At 44.8% G+C, this 22,067-nt stretch overlaps 1 protein-coding gene across 3 annotated transcripts in view; it reads right to left on the reverse strand.

The window, feature by feature from the left end:
* The window catches only part of LOC138266092 (uncharacterized), an 896,417-nt gene that overhangs the window by 673,007 nt on the left and 201,343 nt on the right, over window positions 1-22,067 (reverse strand). For all 3 annotated transcript variants that reach the window (XM_069214468.1, XM_069214470.1, XM_069214469.1), the window contains exons 9-10: window positions 4,197-4,322; window positions 1,750-1,956 (exon numbers count right to left, since the gene is read on the reverse strand). In XM_069214468.1, coding sequence (XP_069070569.1) covers window positions 1,750-1,956; window positions 4,197-4,322 — 333 coding nt within the window. The remainder of the gene's footprint in view (window positions 1-1,749; window positions 1,957-4,196; window positions 4,323-22,067) is intronic.

The following is a 22,067-nucleotide window of genomic DNA, read 5'->3' on the forward strand; positions in this document are numbered from 1 at the left end:
TTACTGATACCCATATCTAAAAGATAGTGAATGTTCATGGCGAAGTAGTATCTTAAAACTGCTTAGAGCCAATGCCTGACATATTGTGGGCATTCGGTAGAGAGTGTTGGTGTAGCTCAGTCAGGTGGTCATTAGGGTTTGAGTGACGGTTTGTCTGGTGTTGACAAGGAGCCATTTGAACATCTTACGGACTTTGCGAAGAGTTGAGAAGCAGGCAAAAGACACTGTGTTAGTCTGTTTTTTCATGGTGAGCTTGGTGTCCGGGATCACGCTAAAGTTGCATGCATGGTCTGTCAGGGTGGGTGCTGGTCCAAGTTCAGTGTTGTTCCAGAAGATCAGCACTTCTGTTTTGTCTGTAATGACTTTTAGTCAGCTGTTTTACACCCAGTTGGCTTTGTCTGTCATGCACCTGCAGAACTTGGCCTTCGTGGTGAAGCGTTCTTCGGACAGTAAGAGGATCAGCTGGGTGTCATCTGGGCAGGATATGATGTTCATTCACTTGGATCTGACAATGTTGGCCAAGGGAGTCATGTAAATGTTGAACAGTGTGGGATTGAGAGTCGAGCCTTCAAGGACGCCGCAGATGATGTCCTTGGGTTCCAAGGTGAAATGTGAATTCTGTGGGTTCTACCAGTGACGAAGGAGGTGATACACTTCAGGGTGTTTCTGTGGATTGAGATGTGAGGCAGCTTCTTGATAAGGGTGTGGTGATATACGTTGTTGAATGCCACTGAGAGATTGAGGAAAACCAGGCAGTTTCTCCCCAGTTGAGGAGGGTTCTGATGTCATCAGTGGCAGCGATCAGGGTGGTTTTGGTGCTGTGGTTGCTGCGGAACCCTCATTGGGAGGGGTCCAGGAGGTTTTTGATCGCCAGGTGTTGCGTGAGTTGGGGTTGAAAGATAGTCAGTGGCTCCACATTTAAAAAAAATATATAGTCTATTTATGTATTATTCAGTTTTTCACAGGATATCATCAGAATCACATTTTTATTTCACTTCCTTAATGTACACAGGTTTAGTTTAGTACAATCATCTTGAAAGAAAAGTCTGCATCAACAATAAAACATTCTTCCTTATGTAGTCAATATGTTTTAGAGGCTAACCACCTTCTCAAAGCCTGAAATGCTTAGATCAAAGGAAACCATAGTTCATGATTATATCATAGTCAAGCATAAAATCGGTTTCATGAGCACCTCTGTTAACTTAGATAATCACACATAATAAGCTTTACCATCACCTATAGAAGGAATTTACTTTTCCGCCTCTGTGCAGTAATGTAGAACACGCAATGATAAACATCACTGTTTGAGATCAATCTTTCCTTGCCCTACGTTCTCCAATTGCAGCACAGTGGATACACTGTGGCCCTGTACTGATTTCATTAGTGCCAGAAGCCATAAGGTAGAGACAGAAAGAGTGCCAGAGTTAAAGAGAAAGAGAAAGCAATGTGCCAGTCAGATATATCAAGCTATCAAAAATATATCTCACAATGGTTAAGAAAGCTACTAATTTAAGCAATAGAAAAAGTAACGTTTTTTGCAGGCGGGGATATCACCAAAATGTAAAAGGTTTCAAGAGGTGCACACTGGTTCCGGAAATGAAAGCATTGGCATTTGAATTCGATTTAGGAGGTGCATCAGAAGAATTAGCTTTCCAAACTCCAAAAATGATCACTTTTTTCACAAACTCAGGGCCTCACCTTAGTGTCATACATGGCCACTTTCATGAGGTGCAAGGAGCTGTTGCTCACCTTTTAGATCCATCCAAGGCTGTTCCCTGAAGCTGATCACTTTCTGGTTAAGAAGGACCTCCAAGTCCTCTGCTTCCTGTGCGGCCTCTGCATGGCGCACTTCTATGACATCTGATCCATTTTCCTGCATGGCCACAGAGGACAAGCCATGCGCCTCCACACTGCTATTCATACGTTTATAAAGCAACTCTGCACTGTGGTTTGTACCTTTTGAAAAAAACACATATTTAGGGTTAGTCTGATGGAAATAAAGACAGTTGTTTAGACATAGTCAGTATCCTGACATGATCTAGCATCATCTTCTCCTAAGTCACTCATAACTTGCTGTTAAAAAGGCGGTCTCTGTGCAACAGAGATTGTCAAACCTTAGTGAGTGAAAGATATACTATTAGATTTAAAGTGATCTACGCACATCTCCTATGTGGGCAACAGTACTTGAGGCTAGCATCACAGGAGCGTCACTTTTAGTGACACTCCTGTGGTGCTAAGCACAGCGCCAAATTTACAAGGTGGCGTTAAGCCTCTTTTGTGGCTTAATGCCACCTTGTAAATATGGCCCCTTCCCACACAGCACTGTGCGTGGAAGGGGCGTACAATGGGTGTTGCTGTGGGCGTGCCACAGCAACACCCATTGCATTTTGACGTTGCCTCAGATTTATGAAATCATGTAAACCTGAGGCAGTGCCAAAATCTATAGCCACCCTCAGGGGTGGCGTTAGCAGGGCGCAACGAGGAGGAATATCTTTATTCCTTCTCGTTTTTTTTGCTTTTTCTAAGCGTGCTGCATTCTGCCACACGCATACAAAAAGAAAAATGCCAGAAATTATTGTTTATGTGCAGGAAGGGACACCTTCCCGCACATAAACAATCACACCCATTAACACAGACATCCTTGCATGAAGGTGCAAGGATGCCTGCGCTGGCAATTCAATTTAGCGTCAGCGCAGGAAGAAACGCAGGGGTGCGCCGTATTCCCTTAAATACGGTACATCCCTGCGTTTCTAAAGGGAAGCAGTGTGGCGCTGCCAATTTTAGCCCCTTTTCTTTAAATTTGACCCTTGGTGCTTTGTCATTGACCCTGCACATAATTTTACTGAGATGCCAAATACTCGCTATTTTCTTGCAAGGTTAAGTTGGAACACACCTGTACTTACAGAGAGCCTAGAGATGCCAGGGCCTCCATATCACTCTCCCAGATTGGGTTTTCACAGAAAGTCATCACTGTGTCCAGAATATTCAGTGTGTGTATCCTGGTTACATGTGATGTTACAAACGCAAACTGGCGCTGTTGTTGCTGTGTATTTGTGCACCTTCTCTTCTGTTTCTCGCCACATCTTTCCTGCTGTAATTTGTTCTCTGCCTCACTTTCCTCGGCTGCTCCCCTCCCTTTTCCCCCTGAATCTTTGCCCAGGATTCTTCCCACCCTTACTCTGATTCTATTCTTCCCTCTCCTTTCTTCTCTCAGTATCTGTTTCATGTATACTGGGTCTCCAGTTAGATAATAGGTAATATTAGGAGACTATACTAAACCCAGAGGCATGCAATGATGAGATGGTGTGGCACAGACTTACAGATTACAGCAGGGGTCAGCGGCCAGCATTTAAATTACTTCATCATCTGGCCATCTTGATCTGTTTGCAAATTAACTTCTCACAACTGTAAATCTTGACAAGGCCACCTAAGCTACCATGCATTAGATGTCAATAAACTGAAAACCATTAGATTGGCTAGAGGTGGTTGAATGTGTGGTACGAGGCGCTCAATAAAAATAAGTTATTGCTCACTCTGCTACAGCTGTATACATGATGGTACACAGAGTTTAGGTTAAGAATCTAGGTTGTCTTCTGCATCTGTAGATAAACGTGTTACCATTTCATTCCCATAATATAATTCTGCACATATACGTATGGTGCATCGTATGTCTGTGCCCCTATATGACTGTGTACGGAGATGGCGTTTCTCTAGATTTAATTAGACTGTATTGCGTGTTGACAGTAGCCAGAAGTCCTTTTGTACATACACATATCCACTGATAACACATAGAAATATGTAAAGTGAATGAACTCAAAACAGCAAAAAGGCACACATAGGCTAGATCTTGATCCAGGTCAATGGTCAGAGGCTTTGTGTGTAAGCACCTGCGGAAATGCTGTATCCCAGCATTCTGGGAAGCTTCATATTATAGCACACGCCAAGAACAGCATGCAAAATCATAGCAGGAACGTTGTCTGTATTAATACAAAAGCTAATGATGACTTGTTTTTTTTTTATTTATCACTTCATTTCATACTTATGCCATATCCAGTTTTTGTAAACAGCTGGCGGTACTGTTACCTTATTAAATTGTATACTAATTACCAAACTCAGAAGGATGGAATGCTGAGTCAGCTTTGTTGGGATTCACACTAGTGACAAGCAAATCACTCCGTCATATCGTCCCAACTTACCCACAGGCTGTGTCCTCCCTTGGATGGTTAAGGTGCTGGATTGGACTAGCGTGTACTCCCCTTTCCCCTTGAAGGTGAAGTTTGCCCCATCGAAAGTGACACTGTGGGGATCTCCAAAGATGGATGCTGTTAGGGATAGAAGACATTGATCATGGTAGAATCACAGATAAACGTCTGTACAATTCAAAGCATGTCATGGGCTTGGGAGCAAAACTCTCTAAATGTGCCATTCGATGCATCATTGTGCCCATCATCCTAGCCACTGGGTAATAAAATCAATCTCTGTTATTTCTCAGGTGCCAAATCATATACCAGTCAGGAAAATTAAGGGGAAGCCAGGAGCCAGACAACTATTTGGGAGCCAATTCACAAAATTCTTCATGAATATGTAAAGTAGTACTCATGTAGTAATGCTTCATGCATTCATAAATGCCTTTGTGAACTGGCCCTCTCCATTAAAATGGGAATATTAACATAATGTTTATATACAATTAGCACAAATAGAGATGACTGTGCTTTCTTCACACGTTTACTAATAGGGAGCTGGACATCTGTCTACGTTCTCAGACTGTCATTATGATATATGTAGTTTATAGCATCCACCTGTGTCTGCATGTATAACCTATTTGTCCATACATATAAAACCATTTATTGTATAGCCATTACAGCAAGCAACATAAACAGACCCACTGGCTTTGACAATTACATATTTGTTCTGTTTCTAAAGGTGCAGTACATCTCATAAATGATGTTGTCCCATTTTTACTAGTAGTGGTTCAGAAGGTGTCTTGATCCTTGCTTAAGTTGTTTCCTTCGATAAAGGCAGAATAGAAGCTCAGAGACTGAAAGACCATTTCATACTACACACTCCACATAACACTGACCAAGGTCCAATCTGTTTTATTGAATGTCAGATAATCTTCTTTGGATCCTGAGACAATCACTGGTCAGTATCTGAGGTGGCCCTCTTGAGCATCACTAGTAGCAAAGGATCCCAATACTATTGCACTCTATTGGATTAAAATTACTGTCATTAGTTTGCAGCCGTGCTATACTACCAACAGAGATCCTCATGGAAGAGTCCAACGGAGATGGAGAAGTGCAATAGCACTATACTACCAACAGAGGTCCTCATAGAAGACTCCAGTGTTGATGGAAAACTTAATGCAATGAACTACCAACAGAAGCCCTCAAAGAAGTGTACAATGGAGATGAAGATGAAAGCTGTGGTTGTGCTAAACGACCAACAGACGTCCTCACAAAGGGTGCGATGGAGACATAAAGCTTGTTGCACAATATTCCCAATTTAAGTTCTCACAGAAACACACCATTGGATCATAGCCCCTCCTGAATGTATACCTACACTTTGGAAGAGTAGCTTATGTACAAAAGGCATATATCATTGACATCTTGAGAAAATACATACAGAACTGATTTGCACCTAGGTCCATGTTTTCTTCATATGGTTGTTCAAAGGTCTCTTTCTTCACAGGAAGAAAGAGACCTGTGAGCAGGCATATGAGAGGGGTGGGATTAATCTAAATAGTGAAATGATATGATATAGCTAGTATGGATGGTTACATGACAACCTTATGTAACCACCTTACGTGGTGTATGGCTGGTTACATAGCCCCCTACATAAAGTGAGACACTGCAGAATAAATCTAAAAGATCAAATTGTTCCCAACTTAAGCCCTAAAGCAGAATATTCAAATAGGGATTATGGGTGTGTGACCTCTAAGTAGGATTTGTAGGGGAGATTAAGATACACATATGTAAATGCTATCTGCTATATCAATCAAATGATCTTTTCTGCTGACGAAGGCATACGATTTGGAGGTCGGGAAACTATGAGATTATAGTCAATATTCTAAGAGTGACTGAGAGAGGAGGAACCACAAGAAATGAGAGATTATATACTTTTTGAATGGTTAAATAAAGAGCTTCATTTTTATACAAGTGATGTTGCCATCATTAAGCATTATTATTTAACAGATGAGTATGTGATTGTATTAAGATTTATAAAGATTTTGTAGCAAAAAGTATAGAGACATAAAATGGCGTGGCCTACAGTGAAATAGAGTGGTGTATAGTGGAATGACATTGAGTGTAGTGACACACAGTGGAGTGACACAAAGTGGAGTGGTGTAGAGTGGAATAGCTTAGAGTGTAATGGTGTACAGTGGAGTGGCGTAGAGTGAAGTGGCATACAGTGGAATAGCAATGAAAGGAGCGGCGTAAAGGTGGAGTGGCATACAGTGGAATAGCATAGACGATTAGCATGGAGTGGCGCTCATTGGAATGGCATACATTGGAGTGGCGGAGAATGGAGTGATGCAGTGTGGAGTAGTGCACAGTGTAATAGTGTTCAGTGTATTATCATACAGTGAAGTCCTGTATAGTGGAGTGGCGTACAGTGGAGTGGTGTACAGTGGAGTGGCATAAACAGAAGAGACGTAGAGTGTAGTGATGCACTGTGGAGAATAGTGTAGAGGGCAGTGGTGTAAAGAGGAGTAGTGTTGAGTGGAGTGGTGTACAGTGGAATAGAGTACAGTTAAGAAAGGAAAACTATTAGAAAATTGGAGAAAGACTGGTAACGTGCATTCTCACTATTAAGTGTAACAAAGCTTTGTGCTGCAAGACAAAACTAAAAAATCCATATCTCTATGGCCAAGGCATAAACTGGAGTGGCACAGAGTGGAATAGTGTGGAGTGGTATGACATAGACTAGATTGGAATACAGTGGATTAGCATGGAGTGCAGTAGAGTGGAGTGGCTCACAGTGTAGTGGCATAGACTGGAGTGGCAAAGACTGGAGTGGAGTAGAGTGCAGTGGCAATGTCGAATAGTGTAGAGTGGAGTTTTGTAAAGTGGATTAGGGTTCAGTGGAACGGAGTGGACTGTAGTGGCATTTGCAATAACAGAGTACCGTGGAGTATTGTAGGGTAGACTAGCATAGATGGGAGAGGTGTGGAGTGGTATATCTGACACCACATCACCCTCAAATTGCTTTTTTAAATCAGCTGTCAACACTTTCAGGATTACATATCCATTTATCAACTTTAAATACTGAAAGAAAAATTTGAAACACAATCTTGAGAGACTTCCCGGAATACCTTTTTGCAGACTAATACCACTGCATGCAGAAAGGAGCCTTTAAAACAGACCTACTCCTCTTCACACACAACATCGACCCATGGTACATTTTAAGACAAAATACGCTTAGAGCCTCCACACTATCAAACATTCCTTTTGGATGAAAAATGAAAATTACCTCTCCCCTTGCTTTACCTCTCCACCGGGTAACCTTGCACTATCCATCTTCGATAATGGGAAAATCATGTTCCAAGCGAACAATAGAATCCTAGCCTTAGTGGACAATATCTTTCCTACTATGAAATCCCTCCCAGCTAACTTCCATCCCAACCCTTATGGTCTATCACCCTACTTCCAATCCTCATCTACCCTCAACTTTCAACACCACACAGCTCGGACTTCTCCTCCACTCAACACACCTTCATCCAATTCCAATACTTCCCACAATTCCCTAAACCCTTACACACCTCCTACTCCCAGGCTTCAATCATCCACCCTCCAAAGACTCCAGTAGGATCCAGACACATACCCTAACATCCAACACCTTAAACTGGAGTCTGCACATCCTCCCACCTGTCACACAAAACACCTGTCCTTCCTTCAACTCTTCCCCCACACCTCCCACAATTCGCTGGCCAACAACTCCCCAGCCCAATAACGCATGTCCCTCGTCATCACCTTCTAAAATCTTCTCACCTTAACTCTCCACTTCTACCCACTCCACCCCACATGTATCAGACACGTTGGATTCACAAGCCCTCCCCAATGCCTACCAGGAAAGAACATTATAAGCCTCAGTCTTCCCCTGTACACTACTGGTCCCCTTTCTCTGCACTCCTGTCCTCTACATCTTATCTCAGAAAGAAAATAGACCCCCTTACTCTGTCCTTCTCTTGTTTCAGGAACTCACTTAACTCTCATAAATCTTGCAAGTGCTATCCAGCATGTCTGGCACAGTTCAACAGCCCCTCTCTAATCACAATCCTTCTGGATAATCATTTCCCAAACCCAAACAGACATATTTCCCACTCAGAGTAGGGAATACAAAACCTTCTAAAAAGCTATGGAAACACCAGTGCCTCCAACACTCAGTCCCACAGCCAAACACAAAATGGCCTCCTAATCCCCACCATTATCTTGAACCGTACTCGAGATTCATTCCTCGTCCCCACCCAAAATCACAACTCGTTCTCTAACCTGAGCCATATTACCACCCTTCTTCATGGTCAAACTAAGCAACATAATCTGCCAATTACTCCATCACTCGCATGCTGTGCAACTGCTATTCTTCAGTTAAACACTGCCTTAAGATCTGAAACATGATCATCAACCACAACATCTACATTGTGATCCTCACAGAAACCTGGCAAAACGATACAACAAACTGCTGTCTCCCTGTACTCCATTCCAGAAAGCAAGAGGGAAGGCAAACTAGGTGGAGGCATAGCAGTGATATACAGAAACTATCTGAACTGCAGGCTACTTCCCATCACCAGTTTCATTCTTTTCGGTGTTTATCACTGGAAATCATCTCACAAGTGTCCTCTAATTTCAGGTTGAATGTAATCTACCACCCCCTGGTTAAACCAACACCTTCACCAAACAGTGCATGGAATTCTTTACAGCGCAATTAATTAGCTCCAACAACATTATCATTCTATCATACTTCAACCTGCACTGGATTTCCAAAGGAAATACACAACTGGACCACTGAGCAGCTTTTATAGAAGACAATAGCCTCCATCAAGACTGACAGAAACCCATGCACTACAGAGGTGCTACTCGACCTCATCATCTCATGGAAAACCTCTCCTTTTGTCCAGTGAGTCCACCCTGGTTGATTGGATAGATCACCAGCAGATTTCCTTCATAGTGTCTTTCTCAAACAAGAAAACCCCTGGGCAAATGAAGAAAGAAAACATCTGGTTCAGAGACACCAGTAACATCGATACTGAAACCACGGCCAACCTAGCCTTATAAAACTTTACCTTGATATTTCTTCAACTTGACATCAGTAAGGCCACGGAAGCTTTCAACTCCTGCATGGACTCCCTGACCCAGGAGTTTACAAACATTGAGAGCAATACACTGAAACCATACCCACTTACCCTTGGTACTCCAAAGCCCTCTACGAAGAATGGAAAAGTATTAGAACATTTGGAGAAAAACTGGTGTCGTGCATCCTCACCATTAAGTCTAACAAAGCTTTGTGTTGCAAGACAAAAATACAAAAGCCAGAACTCTATGGCCAAGGCATCACATATCAGACCCCTCCCTGATACGGCCAAGACAGACCGAAACCACTTTTTAAGGTATTTAATCAAGCCAACAACCTTTCATCCAAACGCCGTTCCCCAATTTGAGATAACTGAGATCCTTTGCAATAACTTTGCAGAGTTCTTTGACAAAACAAATCAGACATTAGCATCTCCTTTCAGATCAAAGTCGACAACATAATTGAAGAGATACTGCCTTGCAAGGCACTGCAGGTTTGATCTGTTTTCTTCCTAATCTCAGAGGCAGATCTACTACGAAGTCCATCAAAGTTGAAAACCTCTAACCATCTTTGCAACACCATTCCAGGCTTCATCAGTAAATCCCTAGCTAAACTGCTTCTCCTCATTTGGACAGCACTGCTTAAGTCATCAGTCTATCAGGGTTCGTTCCCAGACTGTCTAAAAAAGGAGTCAAATTTCTCCTCTCCTAAAAAACACCATGATGACTTCAACAACTTCCGTCCAATATCCACTCTGCCTCTCATAGTAAAGGTGAGTAAAAGTTGCATAGCCTCCCAACTGTCAGCCCACATCAAGGGCAACAACCTCCTCGACTCCCTTTCATCTGCATTGCGTCAGGGTCACACCACTGAGACTACAATTCTGCAGACTGTGGATGACACCCTCTGCATCCTAGAAACAGGCAACTCCTGTCTACTTATGCTCCTTGACATCTCTGCGACATATGACACAGTCCACTACCAGGCTTTGTTAGACACTCTGAAGCATTGAATGGGTATTGATGGTGTTGTCGTTAAATGGTTCACCTAACATACCTAACAAACCACTCCCAGCTTGTAAAAAAATGTAATGTTTCCTCACACCCAGTCAGCCTGCAACAAAGGGTTCCCAAGGTTCCATTTTCTCCACAACCCTTTTCAACCTCTGCCTCAAACCCCTCTGCACAATCCTCAGAAACGCATGAGTCCTCTTCCACCTATACATCAACAACACCCAAATTTACTTGAAGGTATCATGCCTGGGAAACTTCTCCGACCTATCCAACTGCCTGAATAGAATTCAAACTTGGGGAGGGCTAACGGACACCTCAAAATAAACCTAATAAAAACAGAATTTGTTCTCATTTATCCAAAGAAAGCTAACTTGCTGATCCAAGATTGGATGGTTCTCCTCCCGGACATTGACTGCCGTCCGTCCATAATTTGGAATGTCAGATCTCTAGGATTCACCATCAACAGCTGTCTGAACGTTCAGAACCTTGTCTCCTCCATGGCTTAGAGTGCCTGTTTTCAGCTAAGGCTGCTTTGCGGAATCTGAAACCTCATACCAACACCGAACATTAAATCTGTTGTCCAGGCACTCGTGCTCTCCAGACTCGACTACGGATTGCACTGCTTTCTGGCATCCCCAAGTCTACCTAGCTCCTTTCAGAGCCATCCTACATGTGGCGCCCACTTTGTGACAAGACGCAAGAAATTACATCACATCTCTCACGTTATACGCTCCCTTCGATGGATTCCCATAGAAGTGAGAGCTCAATTTAAAACTGCCTGCATCACTCATAAAGCTCTTTACTCCCCTTTACCGTCAAACCTCTACGAGAAATTGAAAGTCTCAGGAGATTCACCAAAGACTAATTTGCTCCTTCTGAACCCCGCCCCCTCCCCAACCATCAGTCATGAGTGTTATATGAACCAATCTTTCTTCAGAATTGCCACAAGAATATGGAAGGAACTCTCTCCCATTGTGTTTTCGCTTGACCACATGCTTTGTCACTATCAAAAAAGACCTCAAAGGTCTTGACTTGGAATGACACCAGACTTAAACCATTCCTCCTCCTGTGCATACCAATCACCAACTGCAAGAACGATTGAAGAGCTTCACCTGATACTGTCTCCTGCTTTTCATTACAGTGGTTTACTGAACACGTGTGAAGCGCTCTACTTCATTATAGAGGCCGACATAGTGATTATTTCAGCTTTAATGTACATGTACATTTTCTTTCTGTTATTTACATGTTCTGTTTCATTGTAAAGCGCCGAGATTCCCTTCGGCCATGTCCGCGCTACATAAATCGCAAAAATAATTAAGTAAAACATAAATAGTATTTTAAATCGGAGGCACTTCCATGAGTCATGGGTAGACGGTTAACAGCGTCACCAAATTACAAGCATATAGGCTCACCGGAAATTGAAAAATATTTGCTCAAGATAGTAGCAAATTCACATAGCCAACAAAAACTCCAAAATGCCCACTAGGTGGCAGCATTGCCGAAGAAAACCTCTACGAATCATCTCTGAAATTGTACTTGTGTTTAACTGCGTGTGACGTCTGGTCGCCTGTGCCATCCTGTGTGTTGCTGTTGTGCTCAGTTTGCGCTGCTAAACCATGTGATGATGCAGTGTGTAGAAGGCGTGCATGTCTTGGCAGTGTGGAATTAGGAAGTTTACGGCAGTCTTAAAGGCAAAGTAGTGAACCGCCTTACTCCTGTGGTGGGTTTACTCTTCTAACTTAAATGCTGGGTCCTTTTACACCTATCCTGAGTAGGAGTCATACTTCGTGAAACTCAAAAGAGATAGTTGACACCTCACCCGTATCTAACTCCACCAGAGAATCTCAAGACAAAATCAGCAGTCCCACTAAAAACCTGGCGAGGAAGAGACCTTGGACCGCTGAGAGCTGTTTAGAGATTCCGACCTGTAAATACCGAAAAGAGTACCTGGTTGTTGAACAGTCCTTTCAGTGTAGTAGACATCCGACAACCGCACGATCTCAACTGGAGGTCTACAAGCAACTTGTGTGGCAGGGAGGCAGGTGTTTCCACTGCTAGTGTTGTCAATAAGGTGTAATATAGTGGCAGTGAGTATGCGATTTGCAGTGACAATGCTTTCTTCTTATACTTTTGGAGATGTATTGACTAGACATATGGTTTTGAACTGCGGCAATGCACATTCATGGTTATACCATTAAGTAGGTGGGTGAAGGAGAAAGCATTTTCCAACAAGAGACTCATTTTTTGACGCAAAAGCAGCACAAACTTACAAAATACAACTGTATTTTGTAAGTTTGCGCCGATTTTGTGTAAAAAACGACGCAAATGCGGTGCTAAAAATGTATAAATATAGGTCTTTTTTCGAAAAGGTGGTGGTTGGTGCAGGGCTCAGCTTTTCTAACTGTTTACCCAAATGAATTTTTTTCATCCATGAATAGAGTAGCTTCAAGCAGGTAAACAACTGCAAAGCAGATCTATATTCCAATTCAAGTCCATCAGTGTATTATTTGCATACATCTGCTGTTCAGCATTGTGCATATCAAAATCTCTAGTTCGCTTCAAGGATCTTTTGTGTATGTATCTGTTGAAGGTTTTCCAGGAAACCTTGATCCAAATGAATGACAGCTCCAAATTTGTTGAACTGAACCACATGAATACCTTCATTTTGAAAAATTATAAGAGAAAAAGAGGTATTTTTTTTTAAAGGAAACCTGGGTGTTACAAGGAATTAAATATATAAATTTATGTCTATGTTCTTTTGTAGGAGGATTCCATTATTCTTTGACATGATAATGGATATAGGTGGGGCAAACATACCTCAGGCACAGCTCCTCCGCCATGAGCACTGGTCTCTCTCCAACCTGGCACTGTGTTGCCGGGCTGGAGAGAGCAGGCACAGGTTACTAGAGTGCCTGGGAGCGCCGTGGCTGGCCTCTCCAGCCAATCTGAACGCTGCTGCCATGCTGCCAGCAGCGTTCGGATTGGCTGCAGGGCAGGCTGGGAGCCTGTGCCTGCAGCTGCAGCAGAGGAGCGGGGCGGTGGTGGCAGCGGTGGCAGCGGTGGCAGCAATGAAGGTGAGTTTTTTTTGTTTTGCTTTTTAATTTAACCCCCACACACATGTGCCACACCTACAAAGCACTGTGAACCGCTCCTGCATACCTCTCATCTTCCTTCCATCTCAAGCCTCTTGTCTCCTTGTGGGGTTCTCCAACCACCTCTCCCTTTCAACCCCTCTTCCTTTCTACTCTCTTCAACACCAACTGATCCTCCTTCTACCTTATCGTTGCCCCTCTTGCCTTTCTTCATGCCAAGCCTTTTCATCTAGTTCTTTTGTCCTGACCCCTCTCACCACTGTCCCTTGCCCTATCCTTCCCTGCTTTCTTTTATTCAGCTAGTCCCCTGCCTCCTCTTTCTGTACAGGTCTCAGATGACAAGAAAAACAGATTATCATGACCACTTGTTTTGTACATGACCCACGCTCCACTTTCTGCCCCATTACAAAAAATAATAGACTTGCAATTTGTGAGGATATGGGATGTATTATATAGTGTGATTGTGCAACCTCAATGTGTAATACACTTACAAACCCCTTTAGGACCAGTAGGTTTTGTTTGTCAAACCCTGTGGCTCAACTCTGGGTAGCTGTGTCTCTAAGCAGCAAGGCTTACACAAAGTAACAAATGTAAAGCGTTTAAACACTATCAAAACAATTGAAGAAGAAATGCATGAGAAACTTAGGGAATTCAACTACATTTTATACGAATAGAATTTGTTTTATGCCAAAAAGATCCACCAGATGGTTCCAGAGATATAGAATCTACAAAGTACAGTAAACTTGCACTTTTTCACTTTACTGTGAACAGCATTGGCAGATTCAACAAATCTGACAGCAACTTTTTGAAGAGAATTGTGGGCAAGTGTCAATGTGGTTACTTACAGTTACATTAGGCAAACACTTCTGTCAGGGAGCCAATCAGGGGGACAGTGTAGGAGGCTGGCCTGGCTTGTAGTGGGTAGCAACGGGTACTTACACTCTGTACCAGGTCCAGTTGTCCATTATTAGTGTAGAAGAGGTGTTTCTAGCAGCTTAGGCTGATAGAAGGTAGCTATAGCAGAGCAGCTTAGGCTGAACTAGGAGACATGCAAAGCTCCTACTATACCACTGGTGTCATATGCACAATATCATAAGAAAACACAATACACAGATATACTAAAAATAAAGGTACTTTATTTTTATGACAATATGCCAAAAGTATCTCAGTGGGTACCCTCAGTATGAGGATGCCAAATATACACAAGATATATGTACACAATACCAAAAATATGCAGTAATATCAAAAGTAAGTAATGCAAGCAGTGTAAAGTTACAGTAGATTGCAATAGGAGCACATAGGTATAGGGGCAACACAAACCATATACTCCAAAAGTGGAATGCTAACCACAAATGGAAACCAAACCTATGTGAGCTTGTAGAGGGTCGCTGGGACTGTAAGAAAACAGAGAGGGTTAGAAAAATAACCCACCCCAAGACCCTGAAAAGTAGGTGTAAAGTGCACCTATAACCCCCAGAGAGCACAGAAGTCATGATAGGGGGTTTCTGCAAGGAAGACCAACACCAGCAAAGCAACAACAGTGGATTTCCGGACCTGAGTACCTGTGAAACAAGGGGACCAAGTCCAAGAGTCGCGACAATGTCGAGAGTGGGCAGATGCCCAGGAAATGCCAGCTGAGGGTGCAAAGAAGCTGCCACCGGATGGAAGAAGCTTTGGTTTCTGCAAGAACGAAGAGGACTAGGAACTTCCCCTTTGGAGGATGGATGTCCCACGTTGTGAAGAAGCTTGCAGAGGTGTTCCCACACAGAAAGACCGCAAACAAGCCTTGCTAGCTGCAAGGGTCTCGGTTAGGGTTTTTGGATGCTGCTTTGGCCCAGGAGGGACCAGGATGTCGCCACTTGGATGAGGAGACAGAGGAGGCGCCCATCAAGTCAGGGAGCCCTCACAGAAGCAGGCAGCACCCGCAGAAGTACCGGATCAGGCACTTAGAAGAGGAGTGAACTGGAGTCCACCCGAAGTCAGAAAAGGGAGTCCCACGACGCCGGAGGACAACTCAGAAGGTTGTGCACTGCAGGTTAGAGTGTCGGGGACCCAGGCTTGGCTGTGCATGAAGGAAATCCTGGAAGAGTGCACAGGAGCCGGAGCAGCTGCAAATGGATTTCCGGACCTGAGTACCTGTGAAACAAGGGGACCAAGTCCAAGAGTCGCGACAATGTCGAGAGTGGGAAGATGCCCAGGAAATGCCAGCTGAGGGTGCAAAGAAGCTGCCACCGGATGGAAGAAGCTTTGGTTTCTGCAAGAACGAAGAGGACTAGGAACTTCCCCTTTGGAGGATGGATGTCCCACGTTGTGAAGAAGCTTGCAGAGGTGTTCCCACACAGAAAGACCGCAAACAAGCCTTGATAGCTGCAAGGGTCTTGGTTAGGGTTTTTGGATGCTGCTGTGGCCCAGGAGGGACCAGGATGTCGCCACTTGGATGAGGAGACAGAGGAGGCGCCCAGCAAGTCAGGGAGCCCTCACAGAAGCAGGCAGCACCCGCAGAAGTACCGGATCAGGCACTTAGAAGAGGAGTGAACTGGAGTCCACCCGAAGTCAGAAAAGGGAGTCCCACGACGCCGAAGGACAACTCAGAAGGTTGTGCACTGCAGGTTAGAGTGTCGGGGACCCAGGCTTGGCTGTGCATGAAGGAAATCCTGGAAGAGTGCACAGGAGCCGGAGCAGCTGCAAATCACGCAGTACCCAGCAATGCAGTCTAGCGTGGGGAGGCAAGGACTTACCTCCACCAAACTTGGACTGAAGAGTCACTGGACTGTGGGAGTCACTTGGACAGAGTTGCTGAGTTCCAGGGATCACGCTCGTCGTGCTGAGAGGGGACCCAGAGGACCGGTGATGCAGTCTTTTGTTGCCTGCGGTTGCAGGGGGAAGAATCCGTCGACCCACAGGAGATTTCTTCAGAGCTCCTGGTGCAAGAAGGAGGCAGGCTACCCCCAGAGCATGCACCACCAGGAAACAGGCGAGAAAGCCAGCAGGATGAAGCGATACAAGGTTGCAGTAGTCGTCTTTGCTACTTTGTTGCGGTTTTGCAGGTGTACTGAGCAGCCAGCGGTCGATCCTTTGGCAGAAGGTGAAGAGAGAGATGCAGAGGAACTCTGGTGAGCTCTTGCATTCGGTATCTGAAGAATTCCCCAAAGCAAAGACCCCAAATAGCCAGAAAATGAGGTTTGGCTACCTAGGAAGGAGGATAGGCTAGTAACACAGGTAAGAGCCTATCAGAAGGAGTCTCTGACGTCACCTGCTGGCCCTGGTCACTCAGAGCAGTCCAGTGTGCCAGCACACCTCTGAATCCAAGATGGCAGAGGTCTGGGGCACGCTGGAGGAGCTCTGGGCACCTCCCCTGGGAGGTGCAGATCAGGGGAGTGGTCACTCCCCTTTCCTTTGTCCAGTTTTGCGCCAGAGTAGGGCTGGGGGATCCCTGAACTGGTGTAGACTGGCTTATGCAGAGATGGGCACCATCTGTGCCCATCAAAGCATTTCCAGAGGCTGGGGGAGGCTACTCCTCCCCAGCCCTGACACCTTTTTCCAAAGGGAGAGGGTGTAACACCCTCTCTCTGAGGAAGTCCTTTGTTCTTCCTTCCTGGGCCAGGCCTGGCTGGACCCCAGGAGGGCAGAAACATGTCTGAGGGGTTGGCCGCAGCAGCAGCTGCAGTGAAACCCCGGGAAAGGTAGTTTGGCAGTATCCGGGTCTGTGCTAGAGACTCGGGGGATCATGGAATTGTCTCCCCAATGCCAGAATGGCATTGGGGTGACAATTCCATGATCTTAGACATGTTACATGGCCATGTTTGGAGTTACCATTGTGACGCTATACATAGGTAGTGACCTATGTATAGTGCACGTGTGAAATGGTGTCCCCGCACTCACAAAGTCCGGGGAATTTGCCCTGAACGATGTGGGGGCACCTTGGCTAGTGCCAGGGTGCCCACACACTAAGTAACTTAGCACCCAACCTTCACCAGGTGAAGGTTAGACATATAGGTGACTTATAAGTTACTTAAGTACAGTGGTAAATGGCTGTGAAATAACGTGGACGTTATTTCACTCAGGCTGCAGTGGCAGGCCTGTGTAAGAATTGTCAGAGCTCCCTATGGGTGGCAAAAGAAATGCTGCAGCCCATAGGGATCTCCTGGAACCCCAATACCCTGGGTACCTCAGTACCATATACTAGGGCATTATAAGGGTGTTCCAGTATGCCAATGTGAATTGGTGAAATTGGTCACTAGCCTGTTAGTGACAATTTGGAAAGCAGAGAGAGCATAACCACTGAGGTTCTGGTTAGCAGAACCTCAGTGAGACAGTTAGGCATCACACATGGAACACATACATATAGGCCACTGTTAGAAATGGGGTTTTTGGTTGGCAGTTAGGTTGCCCTCTGTCCAAGCAAGAACCCTCACTCTAGTCAGGGTAAGTCACACACAATCCAAAATCAGCCTGTGCTCACCCTCCGGTAGCTTGGCACGAGCAGTCAGGCTTAACTTAGAAGGCAATGTGTAAAGCATTTGTGCAATAAATCATACAACACCATAGCATAACACCACAAAAATACACCACACCGTATTTAGAAAAATATATAATATTTATCTGGGTATCTTCAGGTCAAAACGATCAAAGTTGCAATATGAATTTGTAAAGATATCACTGAAAAGTGATATAAAGTGTCTTAAGTCTTTAGAAAGTAAACAGAGTCTCTTTCAAACACAAAGTACCTGGTTTCTGGTGGAAAATCTCCTCAGAGGGCCACAAAGGAAGAGGTGCGTGGAAAAAGGGTGTGTGCGTCGATTTCTCCCCAGCACACACGGACTTGCGTCGTTATTTTCCACGCGGGGAAGTCGGGCGTCGTTTTCCGGCACGCGGACAGTCTCTTTCTGTGGGTCGCGGGGATTACCAGATGTCCCGGGTCTGTGCGGGGATTTTCCTGCTTGTTTTCCGGCTGCGCGTCGTTCTGCGGGGCTGCGCGTCGAAGTTTCGATCTCACGGCAGGCTTCGCGTCGATTTCTCCTGCGGAGTCGGGCGGCGTTGTCCTTGCGAGGTCGTGCGTCAAAGTTTTGATCTCACGGCAGGCGTCGCATCGATTTCTCCTGCGGAGTCGGGCGGCGTTGTCCTTGCGAGGCCGTGCGTCAAAGTTTTGATCTCACGGCAGGCGTCGCGTCGATTTCTCCCGGGAAGTCGGGCGGCGTTGTCCTTGCGAGGCCGTGCGTCAAAGTTTCGGTCGTCCCGAAGGCGTCGCGTTGATCAGCGTCGGTGTGCGGCGTTTTTCTTGCCGCGGAACAAGCTGTGCGTCGAAAAGTTCGGCACACGGAGCGTCCAAGAGGAAGAGTGAAGTCTTTTTGGTCCTGAGACTTCAGGGAACAGGAGGCAAGCTCTATCCATGCCCTTGGAGAGCACTTTTACAGCCAGGCAAGAGTTCAGCAAGGCAGCAGGCCAACAGCAAGGCAGCAGTCCTTTGTAGAAAAGCAGTCAGGTGAGTCCTTTGAGCAGCCAGGCAGTTCTTCTTGGCAGGATGTAGTTTCTGGTTCAGGTTTCTTCTCCAGCAAGTGTCTGATGAGGTAGGGCAGAGGCCCTGTTTTATACTAAGTTGTGCCTTTGAAGTGGGGGGTGACTTCAAAGAGTCTCTAAGAAATGCACCAAGTTCCCTTTCAGCTCAATCCTGTCTGCCAGAGTCCCAGTAGGGGGTGTGGCAGTCCTTTGTGTGAGGGCAGGCCCTCCACCCTCCCAGCCCAGGAAGACCCATTCAAAATGCAGATGTATGCAAGTGAGGCTGAGTACCCTGTGTTTGGGGTGTGTCTGAGTGAATGCACAAGGAGCTGTCAACTAAACCTAGCCAGACGTGGATTGAAGGGCACAACAAGATTTTAGTGCAAAGAAATGCTCACTTTCTAAAAGTGGCATTTCTAGAATAGTAATATTAAATCCGACTTCACCAGTCAGCAGGATTTTGTATTACCATTCTGGCCATACTAAATATGACCTTCCTGCTCCTTTCAGATCAGCAGCTGCCACTTCAACAGTGTATGAGGGCAGCCCCAATGTTAGCCTATGAAAGGAGCAGGCCTCACAGTAGTGTAAAAACGAATTTAGGAGTTTCACACTACCAGGACATATAACTACACAGGTACATGTCCTGCCTTTTACCTACACAGCACCCTGCTCTAGGGGTTACCTAGGGCACACATTAGGGATGACTTATATGTAGTAAAAGGGGAGTTCTAGGCTTGGCAAGTACTTTTAAATGCCAAGTCGAAGTGGCAGTGAAACTGCACACGCAGGCCTTGCAATGGCAGGCCTGAGACAGGGTTAAGGGGCTACTGAGGTGGGTGGCACAACCAGTGCTGCAGGCCCACTAGTAGCATTTAATCTACCTGCCCTAGGCACATGTAGTGCACTCTACCAGGGACTTACAAGTAAATTAAATAGTCAATCATGGATAAACCAATCAGTAGTACAAGTTACCCAGAGAGCATATGCACTTTAGCACTGGTTAGCAGTGGTAAAGTGCCCAGAGGTCAAAAGCCAACAACAACAGGTCAGAAAAAAATAGGAGGAAGGAGGCAAAAAGTTTGGGGATGTCCCTGTCAAAAAGCCAGGTCCAACAGCCACAAACTTATGAGCACTGGGGTCCTGGCTAGCAGGGTCCCAGTGACACATAACAAACATACTGACAACATAGGGTCTTCACTATGAGCACTGGGCCCTGGCTAGCAGGATCCCAGTGAGACAGTGAAAACACCCTGACATATACTCACAAACAGGCCAAAAGTGGGGGTAACAAGGCTAGAAAGAGGCTACTTTCTCACAGACAGGCAAGATCCAGAGAAACAGTTACCTCACAGACAGAAGCAGTCTTCAAAGAGTTCCAGGAACATTTATCCCAACGCAACACGTCCCTATGAAAGTGGTCCTGATGCAAGGGATACAGGATGCTGAAGATGCTCATGGATGTTGTGAATGCAATGTGGTTGATGATGGTCTTCCTGAGTCTAGACCCCTATTGTTTGCTCTTCCAGTCTGCAGTGGTGAACTGGGGACTTGTTCTGCCTGTGTCACATCCAGGTGGCACAACCAGTACTGCAATCCCTGTGGTGACACTCTAATGTACATGACCTAGGTACCCTTGGTACTAAATACTAAGGGCTTACAAGTAAGTTTGGTTATACCAATCTCATATAAGCCAATTGGACATACACACTTTAGGGTCAGGGCACTGGTACAGAGGTCTGGTTAGCAGGAGTAAGTGCACTCTCAGAGTCACAAAACCAGCAGCATCAGTCCAAAAACTTGGGGGTGACCATAGAAAAAGAGGAATCTCTCTGCACAATTCTTAACTAGTTAGGGATTATGAATAGTTTGCTGATATTTTTATTATACCAAACCCAAAGTCTGGTGCAGAGACTTGTGGTATAGAATAGCCGAGCACAAGCGAGGTAGATTTCATGCCACGTCGATACACACAAGTGAGAAAACTGGCCAAGAGTATCTTCTCAAAGGGAACATCGCCACCTAAAGTTCATGAAGTCCCTGAAACAAACTAGCTGCACAGACCTCTTAAGAAAAGAGCTTTGAGAAGCAATATTTGGTACAACTTTATGGTGGCAGTTTATTCACAGATGCCAATAATAATAAAACATACCCCTTAAGTGTGTATTAGGCTCTTAACTTAGGTGTGGCTAAATGAGATGTCTCAACTCACAGTTTTCATAGGTGGGTACACAGTGTGGGGCTATATTTGATAAATTGAGAGACTTTTTTCACCAATAGGTTATTATTGACCTGGCAAACCCTGCAATGTTTATTTAGTATTCCCTTGTACAGGGCCCTTACTTTGTTTAAGATTATTGTATTTTATTGCAGCATTTAACTAAAACTTAAAGCTCCTTGTGGGGCACTGAGGCACTTGTCTAAAGTGGTAGCCCCCTAAGTCATGTAGGATGTTTGGTTATATATTGCTGTGAACTGGTTTAACACTTGGTGATCATGTGGATTAGGGTTTTCCCCCTGCTGTCCTCTAGGTCCAGCATCTGTCTGATCTTGCAACCTACGTTCTTAAAAATAAATAAATGCATGAATAAAGATAACTCCAACGATGGATGACATTGTTAGTATTTATCTGAATATAATGTTCACATACATTTTACATATAGGAAAATTAAACACAAAATAGCTAAACAATGGCCCCAAAATTCTTCCCTTGATGAAACTAATAAATGTTGCCAGCAGCTAAGGCAGAATGGGGGAGGATGTTCAATGAGGCGTTAGGAGACAGCAACCCCCTTGAAACTAGGGTGGAGGGACCAATGGAGGGACTTCCTCTCTCAAGGTACACCAAAGGCACTGCAATTTGCAGATAGAAAATTCATGGGGATCAGGGGCCACTCAAGCTTGCCAAAAAGCAAAAAGACAGTGAAACTAAGAGGGACAAAGTTAAAATGGGAGAAGTAGCACATCTTTTGAAGTTGTCAACGATTTTCATACTTTCACACATCGAGCCAGACACAGAAAAGGCATGTTACTTATCTGGAAGAGACTGCTTAAGTGGAACCATGGTGAGCGTATTCCAGTACCAAGTGTACCTACAGCCATAAACTCATCTGGTTATTGGATAGGTTTAGGTTAAATCCTCCACAAAACTCAGAGGCCTCTTGTGAATCTGAAAAAA

Source organism: Pleurodeles waltl, chromosome 11, assembly GCF_031143425.1.
Source record: "Pleurodeles waltl isolate 20211129_DDA chromosome 11, aPleWal1.hap1.20221129, whole genome shotgun sequence".
Lineage (NCBI taxonomy): Eukaryota > Metazoa > Chordata > Amphibia > Caudata > Salamandridae > Pleurodeles > Pleurodeles waltl.